Below are 22,874 nucleotides of genomic sequence, written 5' to 3' on the forward strand. Positions count from 1 at the left end.
ATTATTCCTTTATAAATGGCAGTATACTGTTCATAGTGATTTGCATATTTTTCCACCTGACAATGTGTAGATCATTTCATAGCAGTATATAGAGATCCTTTTTAGTGACTGCATAGCATTTTTATTTTCATTTGTATCCCTGTTTTCCCCCACCACACAACATTTTATTTTGAAAGAATTTAAACCTACAGAAAGTTTTTAAAAAAACAATACAATTAACATCTACCTGTATACATACCTACCTTTCTTCTTTTATCTATTTTCTTTTTTTTCTGAATCATTGGAAAGTAAAATTGTAGGTATTATGACATTATGTTCCAAAATTATTCAATATGTCTGTCTTAAGGACTAGGACATTCTCCTGCATAATCACAGTACCATTCTTACACCAAAGACATTGAAGATCTGTGCAGTATTAGCTAATATAAAATCTATATTCAAATATCACAATTCAAAATTGACCCCGAATATCCTTTATATATACTTTTTTCTCTCTCCAGTCTATCAGCCAATCAAGAATTAAGCTTTGCATTTGGTTGTCATAGTCCTTTATTTCATTTAACTACTATTTAAATATATGGCAACTAAACTAGAGCTCTAGGTTAAACTGTTCCCTGAAGCTGACTTAAATGTCTACTAAACATAATTATTTGGATGTGTCACTAGCAACTCCAAAATACCTTGTCCAAAATGAACTCAAGTTTTTTCTGCTCTCAGACCTACTTTTCCTCCTATATCCCCAACTTGGTGAATGGTATCATTTAAATGTTGCCTGAATAGGAGACCTTGGAGTCATCCTAGCCTCTTCCTTCTTGAAACTGCACAAGCTACTCCCTTTGCCTGGAATTCTCTTCCTACCTTGTCTACTAGTCCATCCTTCAAAATGCAAATTAAGCTTTATTTTCTGTGCCAAACCTTCCCTGATCCTTTTTTTCTCCAGGTAGAATTAAATGTGTCTCCAGTAGGCTCCCGTAGTACCCTGTACACACTCCTATCCCATCAGTTACCACTTCAGGTGGGAATTGTTGCTCTTTGTATCTGCCTTCCTGTTTAGAGTTGAGCTTCTTGAGTAGCTGTTGACTTGTTTTCTGTCCTTGGTCTAGTAACACAGTACTTGGCCCATAAGTGTTTAATGAATGACTATTTATTGAATGGAAGAATATGTTTATAGATATTCTCTTTAGCAAGGGGAAATAAAGATTTTTCAAAGCTGAACTCAATTTGGCATGCATTTGTTGAATTCCTACTATGTGCACAGTTTCATGCAAGTAGTAAGATTTAGTTTCTGCCCTGAAGGAAGGTTAGGATCTCATTGAGAAGACAAGGCCAGTACATTAGAGATTTAAACAATATTGAAAGGTAATCCTAATTATCTGATGAATGATGCAGACAGTAACCTCTGGGAAAGAGAAGTTAGAGAATGTTTTTGAATACTTACTGTGTGTCAGTTACTGTTCTATATTTTTGCCAATGTTATTTCATTGAATCTCTACAACTTTTATTTTCAAAAAAGGGAATTGAAGTTAAATAAATAGTCCATGATCATACAGCTAATAAGTAAAGATTTGAACCCAGATCTGATTATCCAGAAACATGCTTTTAAGTGTTCCAAAGGCAATTAAGAGAGTTATAAAGTGATAGTGTAAATTTAGGGAAAATACAGTATTCAATTGTAAGACAGTAATTAAATTATTATATAGTCCCACAATTAAAGGTTATATAATTATTACAAATTAAGTAGTTGAGAAATATTTAGTATCTTGAGAACATGTTTATGATATAGTGTGAAGTACTAGAAAGCAGTATGTAAAAGTATGATTCCATTTTTTTTAACGTACATATATTTTTGTACAGAAAGGATTGGAAGGAAGTACCTAAGTGGTTAATAGTAATTCTCCCAAAGTTGTAATATTATGGACTATACGAGTTTCTTCTTTGTAACATTCTGTTTCAGATTCTCTACAATGAACATGAACTTTTATAATCAAAAAAGATCATTTAATGGACTGAAGAAAAAACAATCAAGCAGAACTTATTTAAAAGTCTTAGAATTATTAAAGTAGAAGGGTTTTGTGTTGACCTTCCCCGCCTCTGGGATTGAACTGGCCTAACCATCCCAGACAGATTAATGGTTTCTATTTTAAGATCCTCTCACTAGGATAAGCCCCTCTCCCTCTGCCTTACAGGCACTTCTGTTGTCCAATAGCAAATGGAAAAGCAATTTTCTCTTTATATTATTTCCTGAAGACATGGTCGTGAGAGACACTCCCATGTCTTCTGGAAATTTTTATTGTATAAAGAGATTTTTTCTCTAAAATAAGGGCCAAATTTAATGTTTCTACCTAGAAGAAAGAAATTTGATGCTCCTGCGTGGGCTTTATGTTCTACTTCATAAAAACATTGAAAGAAATGATATAGATATTTAAGAGGAATCAGAAAGGAATAGAAAAAAAGGGTTTGTTACATGTCTCTATTAGTTTTCTTTTAAAAGAAATATTCTATGAATAATCTATCTCTGTTTTTCCTCTGGGTGCTTTTTTTTCTAGCATATCATGTACGACTGAATTTCCTCATTGGGATATAGCACACTCTAGTGGACAGTAGCTTTTCAGTTTGGGTTGTCTTTTTTTTTTTTAAATCATGCCAGAGACTTTATTGGACAGTTCAGTAATGTGCTTACTAGATGGTAAAGTTTGTCAATATTTATTTGAGCCAAATAGTAATCCTATCAAGCAGGCTTAACTTTATAGGCCACTGGGGTGTTGTACTTTTTTTTTTTTCAATTAATTAATTAATTAATTTTTGTCTGTGTTGGGTCTCCGTTGCTGCATGCAGGCTTTCTCTAGCTGTGGCGAGCGGGGACTACTCTTCATTGTGGTGCATGGGCTTCTCATTGCAGTGGCTTCTCTTGTTGCGGAGCACGGGCTGTAGGCACGCGGGCTTCAGTAGTTGTGGCACGTGGGCTCAATAGTTGTGGCTCACAGGCTCTTAGAGCGCAGGCTCAGTAGTTGTGGCACATGGGCTTAGTTGCTCCTCAGCATGTGGGATCTTCCCGGACCAGGGATCAAACCCATGTCCCCTGCACTGGCAGGAGGATTCTTAAACCACTGCGCCACCAGGGAAGTCCCTGGGGTGTTGTACATTTTTATTTGGTTTCTTTAGTAGCAAGAAGAGAGGCTTTCTACGTTACATGGAAATTTGTTTCCATTGGCTTTCATCTTCTCTTGGATAAGATATAATTGATGGAGAGGCCCAGACATAGAGGAAGACTGGTAGCCTTCCTCTACCTCACACTCCCTGGTTCTTATAATGTATTTTATGTTTCTATTTCAGGACTCTTGAGAATTTTTATATGCCACTTTTGAAAATTTTGACCATTTGTGCGTAAATGTTGTCGTATCCTATCCCAATGGATTGTTTTTGGAAATGGGCTTGCACCAGAAAAAAAAAAGTAATTTTTATTTTGTTTTTGCAGAGTGATGGCGAGGATTTTAATTACATTGTTGCATTTTTCCTTGGAACAGCAGCCTGCCTTTACCAGGTAGGTTCTCTCTGATTTTAAGAAACACTTTCCCATTATTGCTTGTTTCAGGTATCAATTCTAAAAATTTCTTGTGCACTTTAAATAAATAAAAATAATGTCTGAGTTTTTGCCCCTTTTTAAAATTTGAGCCTCTGTTAGCTTTGTGACCCTTTTGAATGGACATAGATCCCAGTGAACTCAGTGTTAGCCCTCTCCTGTGCTGGGGCTTCATTGGCGGCAGGTCCTCAGCCTATGGCAGTAAAGACTATACTTCTAGATATTCTGGTGACTTATTATTCAGCTTCAAAGCTCTGCTTTTACTCCAGGTTGAGGATTTTGTACTTTGGGGAAAGTCTTTGAAGAGGGAACAGTAAAAGCAGGATTTTAGGATATTTAATTTAGCACTGATGAGCAGGATGGATTGTCAGAACAGAGAGACTAGAAGCAAGGAAATGAGTTGAGAGGCAGAAGGTAATGAAAGCCTAAGCTGATGGTAATGGCAGTAGGGATAGGAAAAGGAAGGACGCTGAGAAGGAAGACTCACTAGGACTCAAAGACAGAATAGATCTGAGACTTTAGGAGGGAGGAGGTTTTGTACCTGAGTGATAGGGAGATACGTACTCCCATTTCTAAGAACAGAGGAAGCACAGATGTGTTAGGGAAGGGAGAGGTAACCATGCCAATTACCCAGATTCAAGAATGTCTTTGCTGGGCTTCCCTGGTGGCGCAGTGGTTGAGAGTCCGCCTGCCGATGCAGGGTACACGAGTTCGGGCCCCGGTCCGGGAAGATCCCACATGCCGTGGAGCGGCTGTGCCCGTGAGCCATGGCCGCTGAGCCTGCGCGTCCGGAGCCTGTTGCTCCGCAACGAGAGAGGCCACAACAGTGAGAGGCCTGCGTACCGCAAAAAAAAAAAAAAAAAAAGAATGTCTTTGCTAAAACACGTTAGAGCAAGCAAGGCATTTTGACCTAACTTTTCTAAGTGGCACATTTCTCTGTCTTGCATAGAAAAACATTAGAAAGGTTCAGGACTGCAAATAAAAGACTACCTAAAACTCGGTAGAAGCCTTTAGGGAAATAAAAATACATACATATATATATATATATATATATATATATATATAAAGTACATGTACACTTTTTTTTGACCGCGCTGTGCGGCATGCAGGATCTTACTTTCCCGACCAGGGATTGAACCCGTGGCCCCTGCATTGGGAGCACAGAGTCTTAACCACAAGGGAAGTCCCAGGAAATATTTTAAATATATGCATTTGACTTTTATGTAAAGATATATTAGAAATTTCAGTTTCAGTGGCCACATTTAAAAATGTATTTATTTGGCTGCTCCAGGCCTTAGTTGTGGCACGCAGGATCTTTAAAGTTGCAGCATGCTGTCTCTTAGTTGTGGCATGTGGGATCTAGTTCCCTGACCAAGGATCGAACCTGGGCCCCCTGCATTGGGAGCGCAGAGTCTTAACCACTGGGCCGCCGGAGAAGTCCCAGCACCATTTTTTTTTCAATCCCCTAATTTTTCTTAATCATTTATATTAGCTTCAGAGATTTTTCCTGTAAAATTTGGCAGATTGAATTTAATTAATGACATTTCATGCAGGAAATGTGAAGGCTTGTATTCGTTGATGTCACAAGTACTTTAATTTTATGAAATATTCTTATGTAGATTTTCTACTTTAATCTCTACAGTCCTATCACACAGGGTATATATCCTCATTTTTGAAAAGGAAAAATTTGAGACAGTTTCAGTACTATCCTGAGGTCACATAGCCAGTAAGTGGTAGAGTCAGAAGTCTGAGTCTTCTGATTTTCAGTGTCATATTCATTCCACTATATCATGCTGTCTCTAAGCAAAATTCCTATATTTACATGATTTTTATAATGCTATAAAGTTACAATTTAATAACTTTTATAGGCATTATTTCATATGATTCTAAAACAGTGTGAGGTAAATATTAACTTTAAAATAATTCCCTGAATGATTGTTCTTATAAAATATACTTTTAGCTGTTTTGCCTTAGTGAAATAATTTTAAATTCTAATAATAATGCAAAAATACGTTGAGCTCTTGCTTTGTGCTAAGCTCTTTGCTTTCCTTGTACCATTAAATCCTCAAAGAAAGCCCCACACTAATCCGATTATTATCACCATTTTTCACTGAGGCCCAGACAGTTCTTACAGCCAGTCAGTGACATGAACCCAGGCAACTCCAGAACCAGTGCTCTTGCCTATAGATAGACACACCTCTGTTACCTTTCTCAGAACACCTAAAAGTAGTTTTTAGAGTTGCCTCATGGTGGAGCAGTGTCACCCAGGTGACCTTTTAACTTGAGAAAAATAAACAAATTCATGCTTTAAAAAAGAAAATCAAAAAACCAATTTCCTTCATATTGACAGTCATGAAACTGCATGCTTTCCAAATATGCTGAGCAGAGTGATAATAATGTTTTTCCCACAGTAAAAACTAAGTGATTACATTTTACCATATAATATGCACTATCTCCAATTGTCAGGATATTTTTTCATCTCCGTCAGATCAGACCTCAAAGGCCACTACTACATGGTTTGTTGCCTTTTCCTCCAGGCCATGGGTACTTAGGGAATCACAGCGTTCAGCCAGATAGAGATAATCTTGATATGGAGCATTTAAAATAGGAAATCAGGGAATTCCCTGGTGGTCCAGTGGTTAGGACTCCACGCTTCCACTGCAGGGGGCACGGATTCGATCCCTGGTCGGGAAACTAGCATCCTGCAAGTCACGTGGCATGACCTAAAAAAAAAGGTAAAATAGGAAATCAGAGGAAGTCTGAAGAAACTAGAGACTATTTTCCTTCAGTGTTTTGTTTTGAAAACCTTCAGACTTACAGAAAAGTTGAGGAACTGGTACACCTAGAATCACCAATTGTTAGCATTTTGCAGCACTTGCTTTATCTCATTCTCTCTTTGTATGTTTGTGCGTATAGTGTGTATATTTGTTGTTTATAATGTAAGTTGCAGATAAAATGAATGTATAAAGTTGTTTTTCTTATTAAACTTTTTATTTTGAGATAATTAGATTCATGTGGAGTCATAAGAGAGCGCCTGTATAATGTTTACCTGCTTCCCCGCAATGTTCCATCTTGCAAAGCTATAATACAATATCCCAACAGGATATGGATATTGATGCAGTTAAGATATATAACAGTCCTATCACCATAAAGACTCCTCATGTTGCCTTTTATAGTTCCCTCCTGCCCTAACCCCTCCTTAATCTCTGGCAACAACTAGTGTGTTCTCCATTAATATAATTTTCTCATTTTGAGTATGTTATATGAATGGAATCATATAGTATGTAACCTTTTGTGATTGGCATTTTTTACTCAGCATAATTCTCTGGAGATTTATCCAAGTTGTTGGATGTATCAATTGTTTGTTCCTTTTTATTGCTGAATTATATTCCATGGTATGGCTGTACCACAGTTTGATCAGTCACTCATTTGAAGGACATCTGAGTTGTTTCTAGTTTTTGGCTGTTTTAAATAAAGCTGCTATAAACTTTCATGTACAGGCTTTTGTGTGAACAAAAAAGTCTTCATTTCTTTGAGATAAATGCCCAGGAGTGCAATTGCTGGGTCATGTGGTAGTACATAGTAGTTGCATGCTTATTAAGAGACAAACTGTTTTCCAGAATAGTGTACCATTTTACATTCCCACCAGCGTTGTGTGAGTGATCCAGTTTTTCTGCATCCTTATTGGCATTTGGTGTCGTCTCTATTGTTTTATTAATACTTTATCCATTCTGATAGATGTGTAATGATATCTCATTGTGGTTTTAATTTGCAGTTTCCTAGTGGCTAATGATGTTGAAAATAATTTTATGTGCTTATTTGTCATCTTTGTATCATCTTGGGTGAAATGTCTATTCATGTCTTTTGCCTATTTTCTAATGAGATTGTTTGTCTTAAACTGTTGAGTTGGAGAGTTCTTTATATATTCCAGATATTAGTCCTTTGTCAGATACGTAGTTTGCAAATATCTTCTCCCAGTCTTAGCTTGTCTTTTCATCCTCTTAACAGAGTCTTCTGCAGATCAAGCATTTAAAATTTTTATGAAGTTTAATTTTTCACTTTTCCCTTTTTTTTTTTTTCTGTACTGAATTGCTTTTGCATTAAAAAAAATCGGTTGGGCATGTTTATGTGGATCTTTTTCTGGGCTGTGTATCTGTTCCATTGATCTATGTGTCTGTCCCTCTGCCAGTACCATATAGTTTTGATTACTTCAGCTATTTAATAAGTCTTAAATTCAATTTTCTTAATAGTTATAGAGATATTCAAATAATGTTTTATACTGGGTGAATTATGGTGGTTTGTGTTTTATGAAGAAGTGGTCCATTTCACTTAGGTTATCAAATTTGTGTGTCGAATGGTTATAGTATTCCCTTACTATCCTTTTGATGTCTGTAGGCTGTGCAGTGATATTTCCTGTTTCAGTCATCATATTGATCATTTGTATCTTCTCTTTTTCTTTATCAGTCTTTCTTGTTAATTTCATTGATCTTTTCACAGAGCCTGCTCTTTGTTTTGTTGTTTTTTTCCTATTTTCTATTTTATTTTATTATTTCTTTCTTCATGCTTGCTTTGTCTATTTGGCTCTTTAGGTTCTTGAGATGGGAGCTTAGATGATTTGATTTGAGAATTTTCTCTTTTGTAATGTATACATTTAGTGTTACAGGTTTCCCTCTTAGCACTTCATTAGCTGTGTTCCATAAATTTTGAGCTGTTGTATTTTCATTTTCATTTAATTCAGTGTATTTAAAAAAATTTTCCCTGGGATTTCCTCTTTGGCCTATGGATTATTTAGAATTGTGTTGCTTAGTTTCCAAGTGTTTGGATATTTTCTGGTTTTCTTTCCATTATTGATTTCTAGTTTGATTCCATTGTAGTTTGAGAACACATTCTGTGTGATTTCAGTTATTTTACGTTTGTTGAGGTTTGTTCTGTGGCGCAGAATATGGTCTGTCTTGGTATATGTTCCTTGGGCACTTGAACAGAATGTGTATTCTGCTGTTTCTGAGTGGGTGTTCTATAAATTTTGATTAGGTTCTGTTGGTTGATGGCTTTGTTCAGTTTTTATGTATCCTTGCTGATTTTCTGGCTAGTTCTGTCAATTGTTGAGAGAGGAATATTGAATTTTTCAACTGCAATTGTGTATTTCTCATTTGAGTTCTATCAGTTTTTGCAGTTCTGTTGTTTGGTTCATACACATTTAGGATTGCTGTATCTTCTTGGTTGATTGATCCATTTATCATTTTTTTAACATCTTTATTGCAGTATAATTGCTTTACAATGGTGTGTTAGTTTCTGTTTTATAACAAAGTGACTCAGCTATATATATACATATATCCCCAGATCTCCTCCCTCTTGCGTCTCCCTCCCTTCCTCCCTATCCCACCCCTCTAGGTGGTCACAAAGCACCAAGCTGATCTCCCTGTGCTATGCGGCTGCTTCCCACTAGCTATCTGTTTTACATTTGGTAGTGTATATATGTCCATGACACTCTCTCACTTAGTCCCAGCTTACCCTTCCCCCTCCCCGTGTCCTCAAGTCCATTCTCTGTGTCTGCATCTTTATTCCTGTCCTGCCCCTAGGTTCTTCATAACCATTTTTTTTTGATTCCATATATATGTGTTAGCATACAGTATTTGTTTTTCTCTTTCTGACTTACTTCACTCTGTATGACAGACTCTAGGTCCATCCACCTCACTAAAAATAACTCAATTTCGTTTCTTTTTATGGCTGAGTAATATTCCATTGTATATATGTGCTACATCTTCTTTATCCATTCATCTCTTGATGGACATTTAGGTTGCTTTCATGTCCTGGCTATTGTAAGTAGTGCTGCGATGAACATTGTGGTACATATATATCTTTTTGAATTATGGCTTTCTCAGGGTATATGCCCAGTAGTGGGATTGCTGGGTCATACGATAGTTCTATTTTTAGTTTTTTAAGGAACCTCCATACTGTTCTCCATAGTGGCTGTATCAATTTACATTCCCACCAGCAGTGCAAGAGGGTTCCCTTTTCTCCACACCCTTTCCAGAATTTATTATTTCTAGAGTTTTTGATGCTGCCCATTATGACTGGTGTGAGGTGATACCTCATTGTGGTTTTGATTTGCATTTCTCTAATGATTAGTGATGTTGAGCATCTTTTCATGTATTTGTTGGCCATCTGTATGTCTTCTTTGGAGAAATGCTTATTTAGGTCTTCTGCCCATTTTTGTATTGGGTTGTTTGTTTTTTTGATATCAAACTGCATGAGCTGCTTGTAAATTTTGGAAATTAATCCTTTGTCAGTTGCTTCATTTGCAAATATTTTCTCCCATTCTGAGGGCTGTCTTTTCTTCTTGTTTATGGTTTCCTTTGCTGTGCAAAAGCTTTTAAGTTTCATTAAGTCCCATTTGTTTATTTTTGTTTTTATTTCCATTTCTCCGGGAGGTGGGTCAAAAAGGATCTTGCTGTGATTTATGTCATAGAGTGTTCTGCCTGTGTTTTCCTCTAAGAGTTTTATAGTGTCTGGCCTTACATTTAGGTCTTTAATCCATTTTGAGTTTATTTTTGTGTATGGTGTTAGGGAGTGTTCTAATTTCATTCTTTTACATGTAGCTGTCCAGTTTTCCCAGCACCACTTTTTGAAGAGGCTGTCTTTTCTCCATTGTATATTCTTGCTTCCTTTATCAAAAATAAGGTGTCCATATGTGCGTAGGTTTATCTCTGTGCTTTCTGTCCTGTTCCATTGATCTATATTTCTGTTTTTGCGCCAGTACCATACTGTCTTGATTACTGTAGCTTTGTACTATAGTCTGAAGTCCAGGAGCCTGATTCCTACAGCTCCGTTTCTCGTTCTCAAGATTGCTTTGGCTATTCGGGGTCTTTTGTGTTTCCATACAAATTGTGAAATTTTTTGTTCTAGTTCTGTGAAAAATGCCATTGGTAGTTTGATAGGGATTGCATTGAATCTGTAGATTGCTTTGGGTAATATAGTCATTTCGCAATGTTGATTCTTCCAATCCAAGAACATGGTATATCTCTCCATCTGTCTGTATCATCTTTAATTTCTTTCATCAGTGTCTTATAGTTTTCTGCATACAAGTCTTTTGTCTCCTTAGGTAGGTTTATCCCTAGGTATTTTATTCTTTTTGTTGCAGTGGTAAATGGGAGTGTTGTCTTAATTCCTCTTTCAGATTTTTCATCATTAGTGTATAGGAATGCAGGAGATATCTGTGCATTAATTTTGTATCCTGCTGCTTTACCAAATTCATTGATTAGCTCTAGTAGTTTTCTGGGAGCATCTTTAGGATTCTCTATGTATAGTATCATGTCATCTGCAAACAGTGACAGTTTTGCTTCTTCCTTTCTGATTTGCATTCCTTTTATTTCTTTTTCTTCTCTGATTGTTGTGGCTAAAACTTTTTGTTTTGTTTTGTTTTGTGGTACGCGGGCCTCTCACTGTTGTGGCCTCTCCCGTTGTGGAGCACAGGCTCCAGACGCGCAGGCTCAGTGGCCATGGTTCATGGGCCCAGCCGCTCCACGGCATATGGGATCTTCCCGGACCGGGGCACGAACCCATGTCCCCTGCATCGGCAGGTGGACTCTAAACCACTGCGCCACCAGGGAAGCCCTTTTTTTTTTACATCTTTATTGGAGTATAACTAAAACTATGTTGAATAATAGTGGTGAGAGTGCACAACCTTGTCTTGTTCCTGATCTTAGAGGAAATGGTTTCATGTTTTCACCATTGGGAACGATGTTGGCTGTAGGTTTGTCATATATGGACTTTATTATGTTGAGGTAAGTTCCCTCTATGCTTACTTTCTGGAGGGTTTTTTTAATCATAAACGGGTGTTGAACTTTGTTGAAAGCTTCTTCTGCATCTATTGAGATGATCGTATGGTTTTTATCCTTCAATTTGTTAATAGTATATCACATTGATTGATTTGCATATATTGTAGAATCCTTGCATTCCTGGAATAAACCCCACTTGATCATGGTGTATGATTCTTTTAATGTACTGTTGGATTCTGTTTGCTAGTATTTTGTTTAGGATTTTTGCACCTGTGTTCATCAGTGATATTGGCCTGTAGTTTTCTTTCTTTGTGACATCTTTGTCTGGTTTTGGTATCAGGGTGATGGTGGCCTCGTAGAATGAGTTTGAGAGTGTTCCTCCCTCTGCTGTATTTTGGAAGAGTTTGAGAAGGATAGGTGTTAGCTCTTCTCTAAATGTTTGATAGAATTCACCTGTGAAGCCTCTGGTCCTGGGCTTTTGTTTGTTTGAAGATTTTTAATCACAGTCTCAATTTCAGTGCTTGTGATTGGTCTGTTTATATTTTCTATTTCTTCCTCATTCAGTCTCGGAAGGTTGTGCTTTTCTAAGAATGTGTCCATTTCTTCCAGGTTGTCCATTTTATTGGCATATAGTTGCTTGTAGTAATCTCTCATGATCCTTTGTATTTCTGCAGTGTCAGTTGTTACTTCTACTTTTTCATTTCTAATTCTATTGATTTGAGTCTTCTCCCGTTTTTGTTTTGCTTTTTGCTTTTTTGCGGTATGCGGGCCTCTCACTGTTGTGGCCTCTCCCGTTGCGGAGCACAGGCTCCGGACGCGCAGGCTCAGTGGCCATGGCTCACGGGCCTAGCCACTCCGCGGCATGTGGGATCTTCCCGGACCGGGGCATGAACCCGCGTCCCCTGCATCGGCAGGCAGACTCTCAACCACTGCGCCACCAGGGAAGCCCCCTCCCTTTTCTTCTTGATGAGTCTGGCTAATGGTTTATCAATTAATGTTTATCTTCTCAAGGAACTAGCTTTTAGTTTTATTGATCTTTGCTATTGTTTACTTCATTTCTTTTTCATTTATTTCTGATCGAGTTAATCTTTATGATTTCTTTCCTTCTGCTAACTTTGGGGGTTTTTTTGTTCTTCTTTCTCTGATTGCTTTAGGTGTAAGGTTAGGTTGTTTATTTGAGATGTTTCTTGTTTTTTGAGGTAGGATTGTATTGCTATAAACTTCCCTGTTAGAACTGCTTTTGCTGCATCCCGTAGGTTTTGGGTCATCGTGTTTTCATTGTCATTTGTTGCTAGGTATTTTTGATTTCCTCTTTGATTTCTTCAGTGATCTCTTGGTTATTTAGTAGTGTATTGTTTAGCCTCCTTGTATTTGTATTTTTTACAGATTTTTTCCTGTAATTGATATCTAGTCTCATAGCATTGTGGTCGGAAAAGATACATGATACTATTTCAATTTTCTTAAATTTACCAAGCCTTGATTTTTGACCCAAGATATGATCTATCCTGGAGAATGTTCCGTGAGCACTTGAGAAGAAAGTGTATTCTGTTGTTTTTGGATGAAATGTCCTATAAATATCAATTAAGTCCATCTTGTTTAATGTATCATTTAAAGCTTGTGTTTCCTTATTTATTTTCATTTTGGATGATCTGTCCATTGGTGAAAGTGGGGTGTTAAAGTCCCCTACTATGAATGTGTTACTGTGGATTTCCCCTTTTATGGCTGTTAGTATTTGCCTTATGTATTGAGGTGCCCCTATGTTGGGTGCATAAATATTTACAATTGTTGTATCTTCTTCTTGGATTGATCTCTTGACCATTATGTAGTATCCTTCTTTGTCTCTTGTAATAGTCTTTATTTTAAAGTCTATTTTGTCTGATATGAGAATTGCTACTCCAGCTTTCTTTTGATTTCCATTTGCATGGAATACCTTTTTCCATCCCCTCACTTTCAGTCTGTATGTGTCCCTAGGTCTGAAGTGGGTCTCTTGTAGACAGCATATGTACGGGTTTTGGTTTTGTATCCATTCAACCAGTCTATGTGTTTTGGTGGGAGCATTTAATCCATTTACATTTAAGGTAGTTATCAATATATATGTTCCTATTACCATTTTCTTAATTGTTTGGGGTTTGTTATTATAGGTCTTTTCCTTCTCTTGTGTTTCCTGCCTAGAAAAGTTCCTTTAGCATTTGTTGTAAAGTTGGTTTGGTGGTGCTGAATTCTCTTAGCTTTTGCTTGTCTGTAAAGGTTTTAATTTCTCCGTTGAATCTGAATGAGATCCTTGCTGGATAGAGTAATCTTGGTTGTAGGTTTTTCCCTTTCATCACTGTAAATATGTCCTGCCACTGCCTTCTGGCTTGCAGAGTTTCTGCTGAAAGGTCAGCTCTTAACCTTATGGGGATTCTCTTGTATGTTATTTGTTGTTTATCCCTTGCTGCTTTTAATATTTTTCTTTGTATTTAATTTTTGATAGTTTGATTAATATATGTCTTGGCATGTTTCTCCTTGGATTTATCCTATATGGGACTCTCTGTGCTTCTTGGACTTGATGGACTATTTCCTTTCCCATGTTGGGGAAGTTTCCAACTATAATCTCTTCAAATATTTTCTCAGTCCTTTTGTTTTCCTCCTCTTCTTCTTGGACCCCTATAATTCAAATATTGGTGTGTTTAATGTTGTCCCAGAGGTCTCTGAAACCGTCCTCAATTCTTTTCATTCTTTTTTCTTTATTCTGCTCTGTGGTCGTTATTTCCACTGTTTTATCTTCCAGGTCACTTATCCATTCTTCTGCTTCAGTTATTCTGCTACTGAATCCTTCTAGAGAATTTTTAATTTCAGTTATTGTGCTGTTCATCCTTGTTTGTTTGCTCTTTAGTTCTTTCTTCTAGGTCCTTGTTAAATGTTTCTTGTATTTTCTCCATTCTATTTCCAAGATTTTGGATCATCTTTACTATCATTATTCTGAATCCTTTCTCACGTAGACTGCCTATTTCCTCTTCATTTGTTTGGTCTGGTGAGTTTTTGCCTTGCTCCTTCATCTGCTGTGTGTTTCTCTGTCTTCTCATTTTGCTTAACTTACTGTGTTTGGGGTCTCCTTTTCGCAGGCTGCAGGTACATAGTTCCCGTTGTTTTTGGTGTCTGCGCCCAGTGGGTAAGGTTGGTTCAGTGGGTTGTGTAGGCTTCCTGGTGGAGGTGACTGGTGCCTGTCTTCTGGTGAATGAGGCTTGATCTTGTCTTTCTGCTGGGCAGGACCATGTCCAGTGGTGTGTTTGGGGTGTCTGTGACCTTATTATGATTTTAGGCAGCCTCTCTGCTAATGGGGGTGGAATTGTGTTCCTGTCTTGCTAGTTGTTTGGCATAGGGTGTCCAGCCCTGTAGCTTGCTGGTTGTTGAGTGGAGCTGGGTCTTAGTGTTGAGATGGAGATCTCTGGGAGAGCTTTCGCCATTTGATATTACGTGGAGCCAGGAGGTCTTTGGTGGACCAGGGTCCTGAACTCGGCTCTCCCACCTCAAGAGACACAGGCCTGACACCTGGCCAGAGCACAAAGACCCTGTCAGCCACATGGCTCAGAAGAAAAGGGAGAAAAAAGAAAGAAAGAATAAATTAAATTATTAAAATTAAAAAATTATTGAAAATTTAAAAAATTAAAATAATGCAAAGAAAAAGAAGAGAGCAACCAAACCAAAATACAAATCCACCAATGATAACAAAGCACTAAAAACTATATTAAAATTTTAAAAAAACGACAGACAGAACCCTAGGACAAATGGTAAAAGCAAAGCTATACAGACAGAATCACACAAAGAAGCATATACATACACACAAAAAGAGAAAAAGGTAAAAAGTATATATAGCTATATATAAAAAAAAGGAAGAGAGCAACCAAATCAATAAACAAATCTACCAATTATCATAAACTCTAAATACTAAACTAAGATAAACGTAAGACCAGAAACAAATTAGATGCAAAAAGCAAACCCCAAGTCTATAGTTGCTCCCAAATTCCACTGCCTTGATTTTGCGATGATTTGTTGTCTATTCAGGTATTCCAGAGGTGCAGGATGCATCAAGTTGATTCTGCAAATTTAATCCACTGCTCCTGAGGCTGCTGGGAGAGATTTCCCTTTCTCTTCTTTGTTCGCATATCTCCTGGGGTTCAGCTTTGGATTTGGCCCCGCCTCTGCGTGTAGGTCGCCTGAGGGCGTCTGTTCTTTGCTCAGACAGGACGGGGTTAAAGGAGCCGCTGATTCGGGGGCTCTGGTTCACTCAGGCTGGGGGGAGGGAGGGGTATGGAATGCAGGGCCAGCCTGCCTCAGCAGAGGCCAGCATGACATTGCAACAGCCTGAGGCGCACCATGTGTTCTCCCGGGGAAGTTGTCCCTGGATCCTGGGACCCTGGCAGTGGTGGGCTGCACAGGCTCCCAGGAGGGGTGGTGTGGATAGTGACCTGTGCTTGCACACAGGCTTCTTGGTGGCTGCAGCAGCAGCCTTAGTGTCTCATGCCCATCTCTGGGGTCCATGCTGATAGCCGCATCTCGCATCCGTCTCTGGAGCTCGTTTAGGCAGTGCTCTGACTCCCCTCTCCTCACATACCCCAAAACAGTGGTCTCTTGACTCTTATGCAGGTCCAGACATTTTCCCGGACTCCCTCCCGGCTAGCTGTGGTGCACTAGCCCCCTTCAGGCTGTGTTCACGCAGCCAACCCCAGTCCTCTCCCTGGGCTCTGACTTCCGAAGCCCAAGCCTCAGCTCCCAGCCCCCACCTGTCCCGGTGGGTGAGCAGACAAGCCTCTCAGGCTGGTGAGTGCTGGTCAGCACCGATCCTCTGTACGGGAATCTCTCTGCTTTGCCCTCTGCACCCCTATTGCTGCACTCTTCTCCGTGGCTCTGAAGCTTCCCCACCACCACCCCCCATCTCCGGGGGGTGAAGGGGCTTGCTAGTGTGTGGAAACTTTTCCTCCTTCACAGCTCCCTCCCATACATGCAGGTCCTGTCCCTGTTCTTTTGTCTCTGTTTTTTCTTTTTTCTTTTGCCCTACCCAGGTACGTGGGGAGTTTCTTGCCTTTTGGGAGGTCTGAGGTCTTCTGCCAGCATTCAGTAGGTGTTCTGTAGGAGTTGTTCCACATGTAGAAGTATTTTTGATGTATTTGTGTGTGGGGGGGGGAAGGGTGATCTCCCCGTCTTACTCCTCCACCATCTTGAAGGTCTCTCTCCGATCCATTTATCATTATATCCCTCTCTGTCCCTGGTTATTTTTACTTTCTTTGAAATATTTTTATTTATTTATTTATTTTAAGTTTTTATTTTTTGGTGGCGCCATGCAGCACATGGGATCTTAGTTCCCTGACCAGGGATAGAACCCGTGCCCCCTGCAGTGGAAGCCTGGAGTCTTAACCACTGGACCACCAGGGAAGTCCAGAAATATTTTTATATTTATCTAATAGTAAGATAGCCACTCCTGCTTGCCTTTGATTAATGTTTGCATGCTATATCTTTTTCCATCCTTTTACTTTTAACTTGTCTATGTCATTTGGATTGATTTTCTGGTAGACAACATGGAGTTCATTTATGTTTTTTAATATACCCTGCCAATCTCTATCTTTTAATTGCTATATTTAAGCCATTTATATTCAGTATAATTATTGATATGTTCCAGCTTAAGTCTGCCATCTTATTTTTTGTTTTCAGTTTTTCATTTTTCTGTTTTCTTTTTCTTGTCTTCCTGTGGATTACTTGAACATTCTTTTAGAACTCCATTTTGGCTTATCTATAATGTTTTTGAGTATGTCTCTTTGTATAGCTTGAAATATTGCTCTAGGTATTGCATTTCACCTTCTTATCTCAGTTTTCTGGTGTTATCCTTTTACCAGTTCAGGTGAAGCATAGGAAGTGTACCTCCCTTTATGTCCCTTTGTCCTCGTCTATTTATAATATAATTGTCTTAAGTATTTCCTCTACATATATTTAGAACCACATCAGGCAGTGTTAACAATTTTTACTTCAACCATCAAACATTTTAGAAAGTTCTTAAAAAGGCAAGCCTATTACATTAACCTGTATTTTTGCTGAGTTCCTTTTCTATTCATTATTCCAAGGTTCCTTCTTCTGTTGTTTCCTTTCTATCTAGAGAGCTTCCTTTAGCCATTCTTTTAGAGTACATTTGTTGGTGATAAATTCTCTTAGTCTTCTCTCATGTCTTTATTTTCCCTTCATTCCTAAAGGATATTTTTGTTGAGTATAGGATGCTGGATTGACAGCTCTTTTCTTTCAGCACTTGAAAAATGTTGTTCCACTCTTACCTGAACTTTATGGTTTCTGATGAGAAATCCATTGCCTTGCTAATGCCAAGTGGAGGTGAATGTCCAGAGTCCCACTTGGTCTCCACTGACACCACAGGGTGGGAGTCAAAGTTCTGGCTTCCCACTTGACTTCTCTGAAGCCCTGGAATGTTAGAACATCTCCTTAGAGCAGTATAGGCTCCCCACATAGGCTTTGATGGGGTGGGTGTGGGTGGTCACAGTTTTTTTGTGGGTTGCTTTGCTTTGTTTTGTTTTTGGTGGCTGGAGTAGAATAGTTATTATGTAAAAGTTCTCTGTCTCGGAAAGGTACCCCTCTCATGGTCTTTTGGCTAGAGAGAACAAGATTTTACTGAGTGTTTTTTTGTTTGTTTGTTTTGTTGGTGTGCATCCATTGGTGTTTCTAGTTGCCAGCTTCTTCAGCTCCAAGTTTGGGATATATGAGGCAAAAAAAAAAAAAAAAAAAAAAAGGTAGTTTACCACTGTGTCATTCCCTGGGTCTCAAGGTCCTTAGCCTGTCTGCCTTCTTCTCTTCATCATCCAGAGTCATCTTTTGCTTGATATATAATGTCCAGGGTTTTTAGTTGTACTTAGTGGGAAGAATAGAGGAAAGTGCATCAACTCCATGATCCCAGAAGCAGAAGTTCCTGCACAGTTGTTTTTAAAATAAGTTACAAACATCAAGATATTTCACCTCTAAAAACTTGAACACGTATCTTTTGAGAACAAAGACATCGTTCTACATAGCCATGATACCTTTATCACACCCAAGAAATTTAACATTGATACAGTATTATCTAATAGAGGATTCATATTCAGATTATGTTGTCTCCAAAATGTTCTCTATAGCTCTTTTCCTCTGATTCCAGGTTATGCAAACCTATTTCTTAAACCTATTTCCCTTTTAAATAGGGAGTATATTAAAGATACATTGAGTGTATAGCTGAGTGTATTAAAGATATTACACTGTCTTATCCGTAGTTGAAAAATCCCCTTTTCCACTCTCATATTTTACCCTGTGACCTGTTACAGCTTTATAGTAGAAGCATCTGTTTCTTTTCCTGTAACCCTAATCATCTTTCATTTTTATATTTTCAACAGTGTTATTTATTTGTCTACTACACCGGCTGGCGGAATGTCAAATCTTTTTTGACTTTTGGCTTAATCTGTCTATGCAACATGTATCTCTATGAACTGCGCAACCTCTGGCAGCTTTTCTTCCACGTGACTGTGGGAGCATTTGTTACACTCCAGATCTGGCTGAGGCAAGCCCAGGGCAAGGCTCCTGATTATGATGTCTGACACCATCCTTCAGACTTGTTGCCTTGGCTTCAGGGGAAAAAGGAGGGAGCATATCTTAACTACCACTGTGATGAAGAAACTGTTCACCACCAATGAGAAGCTCTGCTGTCTTTCTCTCCAGCTGTCCTTTTCGTTTTAAGTCAGCATGGCATGCCAATGAGCATGCCATACCTGCTACGCAAACTCCTCTCAGCAGAATGCTGGCCATGAGATTATCAGTCAGAAGAAGATGAGGAGACCTCTCTGCAGGGCCATGGCAGTGGAAGAACAGTCAGATGCCATTGGAAGACTTGGCCAGCAGCCCTGAATCCTGGCTGGAGAGTTCAGTCAAAAATTATGTGTGGTACTTGCTCTGAGAACTAAGCAGGAGCTCTACAACCTGGGTTTGCCTTTGTGAGGCATTAGTGTAGACCAAATAAAAAGATGCTGCAGTGAATTGGAAAGTTTATGTGTAAAACAAATTACTTGCTAAATATTAGATTTTGCACATTTATGGTACCATGAGTTTGTGAAGTCCAGATTGGTGTGGAATGGGTTCTTTTTCCTTTTATATTTTTGCTTGAATCTTAACCCTGGAAATCACCCGATGTAGGAGAAGGCTCTGGTGAGCTCATCCCTGGAGCATCGCAAGTATTGAAATGACACACAGTGACACATGTTTCTTTCCTAGGCCATGTTTATACTTTCTTTTGAAATCACTTTTTAAAAATATTTGTTAGGCTATAGCCATCGTTTGCCAAACTTCTATCAGTTGAGTATTACATATGCTATTATTTACTTAATATTTATCTTTTAAATTTTAAAATATTTAAAAAAGAAACTAACCTCTATTCCAAGTAGAAAACCAGCATCAGTTTGCCATAAAAAATGATAACTACAAAATAAATAAAAATAAAACAAAGATGTTATTAAATTCTAGCTGGATACTAATTCCTGGCAAGGCTCTGAATCCAAAAAGCCTGTTCTTTCTTTGTTGCAGTGAGGGAGACGTTACCCAGCACTAAAATGGAGCTCTGTCTGTGGAATTATCAGAAGTTTAAAAGAAAATTATAAAGGGAATGCCATTCTCACTGTGATTCAGCATTATTTAATTCTGTGTTGTGTATCACCTAAAATCATCTTGCATGCCACCAAGTGGCATGGGTCCTGCACTATGGAGACACTGAGCTGTTCTAAAAGAATCAGAAGGTGACTCTTCTCTCAGCACTTATTATTCCTCTTATTATTTTATGGCTTTGAGGAGTTAAGCACCTACTATCTTAGAGAACTTACTTCCTTTTTGATAACTTTATAAAGATTGTTTAAGCAGCTTTGAATTAATAATAGAGGAAGCATAGTTTGTTTCCATTAGCAAAAATCTACAGCTCTTCTGGTTTCGAAGTCATCTTCATGAGTGATTTTCTTGAGAAAAGATTCCAATTAAGGAATTCATAAGGTACTGAAATTTGATATCCAGAAAAACAGTGGACCCATTACATATAATTCATGTTCTGGGTATATTAATTTTCCACAAGAAATTGTCCAGAGAGGTAAAGTCACTGAACTGCACTGTTTCCAGAACCAGTATACATAGGTATGTCTACAATGAGAAATCTTGCTTAATTAGAACCTTTTTGCTACACTCTTCTTTCAGGAGAATGAGACAAAAGAGGACAGTAAGCTTAACGATTTCGGGGATTTATTTAACGCAAGAAACTCCAGTTCCCTCCAATTTTCTGCCTCTAACAAAACTGCACAGAAATTATGAATATTCTGAGAGATATCCCAAGGTACCACATGATCCTAAATCATCAAAATAAAATTGATTTATGTTTGGCATTTTGTAGTTAGTGAGCCAGGAAAATAAAGTGGTTCAATTTAGAAAGTTTTTTTTCTAAACTAATGGTTAAAGCAAGAGGTGTTTTCTTGTAAATAGTTGATTAACCAGGAGATTGGAGTATTCTGGTTCATTGTGATTTTGCTGTATATTGATATTTTATAGCTCTTTTACCAGTTTGGTTCTCCTAATTACTGAATTATAATATTTGGTATTTGGATGCATTGAGCAAGGACACTTGAAAACTCACCAGCTATCTTTAAAGGCTTAATTTGTTTTTTGTTTTTGTTTTGCTTTTTCACCAGCTATTTTGGATAAGGGGATGTTTACATTTTAATGTAAAAAATGAAAACAGGTATAAATAATGTTTTATGTATAGAAATGCTTTCTTTCATTATTTGGTGCCTGCATCTCTCAGTGTTCATACAACTTCCCTGCCTCTATCATGTTGTTGCCAAAGAAACTTAATTTGGAAAGATAAATTTTTGCCATGAATGTAAAGAAGTTTTTAAGCTCTTGAGAGAGAATCACTTAGGCTTCTAATGTGTATGATGGTAATACGTTGTGTTTATATTGCAATTTTACTTCTAAGAGCAAGTCCGCATTTACCTACCTAATCATAATGGGTTTTGTAGTGTCGGGGAATAGTATTTGCTCTCCTATTAGGAAGGAGGACACTAAGGTAATCAGATGGTAATGACTTACCTAGGGTCAAGAGCAAAACACACACAGTTTCTAATCTCTTAGCCCAGGGTTTTTCCACTAGAGTGGAAAGTAATGAAGATAACTAAGATTATATTCAGGGAATATGTCCTTGATAAAATTGAGGTACTGGGGACTTCTTAAAATAATGAGATTTAGCCAGCTACTGTCAAATCTAGGTGTATATTTTCTTCCTTAAGGTAATTCTGAAATACTGCTTTTGATTGAGGTATGCTATGAGGGCAAAGATACTCCTTTTATATCCTAAAAGTAATTGCAATAGTTGCTTGCTTTTTTTGGTCTGTATTCGAAGTGTATTTATACCTGGGCTCTTTCCCCAAACAATTCGAAGCAGCATACCCAGAAAAGACATACCAAATAATGTTAACAAAATATGAACTGTAAGGGGGGAAAAGCAAGACCAATGAAACTGGAAGGAAGGGTGAACAAATTGCTGTTAGTATAAAATTTGATTCTTGAACTTCTTGGAAGTCAAGGCTAGAAGAAGGAAAACAAGTTTTGCCTTGATCTATATTCCATAAGTCAAAGCGTGTTTCTCAGAGGAGACGTCTTCCTGATGAATTCAGGTAAAAATGTTTGCTCTTGGGGGTCCTGTGAAATGCTAAAATGAACAAAATCCTCAATTGTTTTACACACATTTCTGTATTACGATTGTGCCTTGGATCCTCAACTTTGTACCAGCTTTCAAAGGCTTTCATTTCAAGGTTTTTTTTGTGTGGTTAATAGAGGATTTTGTTCCCATGAGAATTCTGCTCCTAAGCTAAAGACAAGTATCTGTGTTAAAGCTTGAAAATCCATTCAAGACAAATGCCTTGAGACATGGAAAACCTTTACCCAATTTTATAATTTTATAACTTATGTAAAATGAATCTGCTGTCCCTGGGTTAGCACATTTATTTGGTATTAAATATGGTCTTTTTCATAGTGGAATGCAGTCTGGAGAAACACATAGCTCCATTTCTGTTGGGCTATGTCTGGAATCTCATTAGATTCCTGATTTGTCAAGGCTTCACAGCGACCAGCTTTGTCAGGTGAGTCTTTAACCCCCATGTCACAAAAGGGCTTCCTCCTGGGGTTAGCTACCTACCAAAAAGGCAGTCGCTTGGCCTTTATTCCAGGTTTACTGAGTAACCCAAGGACCCACTCCAGGCTGTTGGATCTCCAAGAGACACAGCAAAGTGTGTGTGTGTGTGTGTGTGTCTGTGTGTCTTCACTTTTTGCTATTTTAACAGACTTTCTGTTCACTTTAAAAGTTAGAGCTATAATAGTGTATGTGGTAAAAGAACAAATAAATTATTTCAAAATCAGCCACCACTCAGGCCAAATTGAACACTTAGCTTTACCACACATTATGGGTCACTCTTCAGGGCTGCATTCTT

General features: G+C 38.1%; 1 protein-coding gene across 4 annotated transcripts in view; it reads left to right on the plus strand.

Annotated features, from left to right (window-relative positions):
* SEC22A (SEC22 homolog A, vesicle trafficking protein) overlaps positions 1 to 21,256 on the plus strand; it is a 76,306-nt gene extending 55,050 nt beyond the window's left edge. For 3 of the 4 annotated variants that reach the window (XM_029214106.1, XM_029214107.1, XM_029214105.1), the window contains exons 6-7: positions 3,476 to 3,541; positions 18,756 to 19,867. In XM_029214106.1, coding sequence (XP_029069939.1) covers positions 3,476 to 3,541; positions 18,756 to 18,956 — 267 coding nt within the window. In that variant the 3' untranslated portion in view covers positions 18,957 to 19,867. Of the gene's footprint in view, positions 1 to 3,475; positions 3,542 to 18,755 lie in introns of all 4 variants that reach the window. The other variant, XM_029214108.1, reaches the window with a different exon arrangement.
* Positions 21,257 to 22,874: the final 1,618 nt, after the last annotated feature.

This window comes from Monodon monoceros, unplaced genomic scaffold (assembly GCF_005190385.1).
Source record: "Monodon monoceros isolate NGI ecotype Baffin Bay Population unplaced genomic scaffold, NGI_Narwhal_1 Super_Scaffold_11, whole genome shotgun sequence".
In the NCBI taxonomy this organism is placed as follows: Eukaryota; Metazoa; Chordata; class Mammalia; order Artiodactyla; family Monodontidae; genus Monodon; species Monodon monoceros.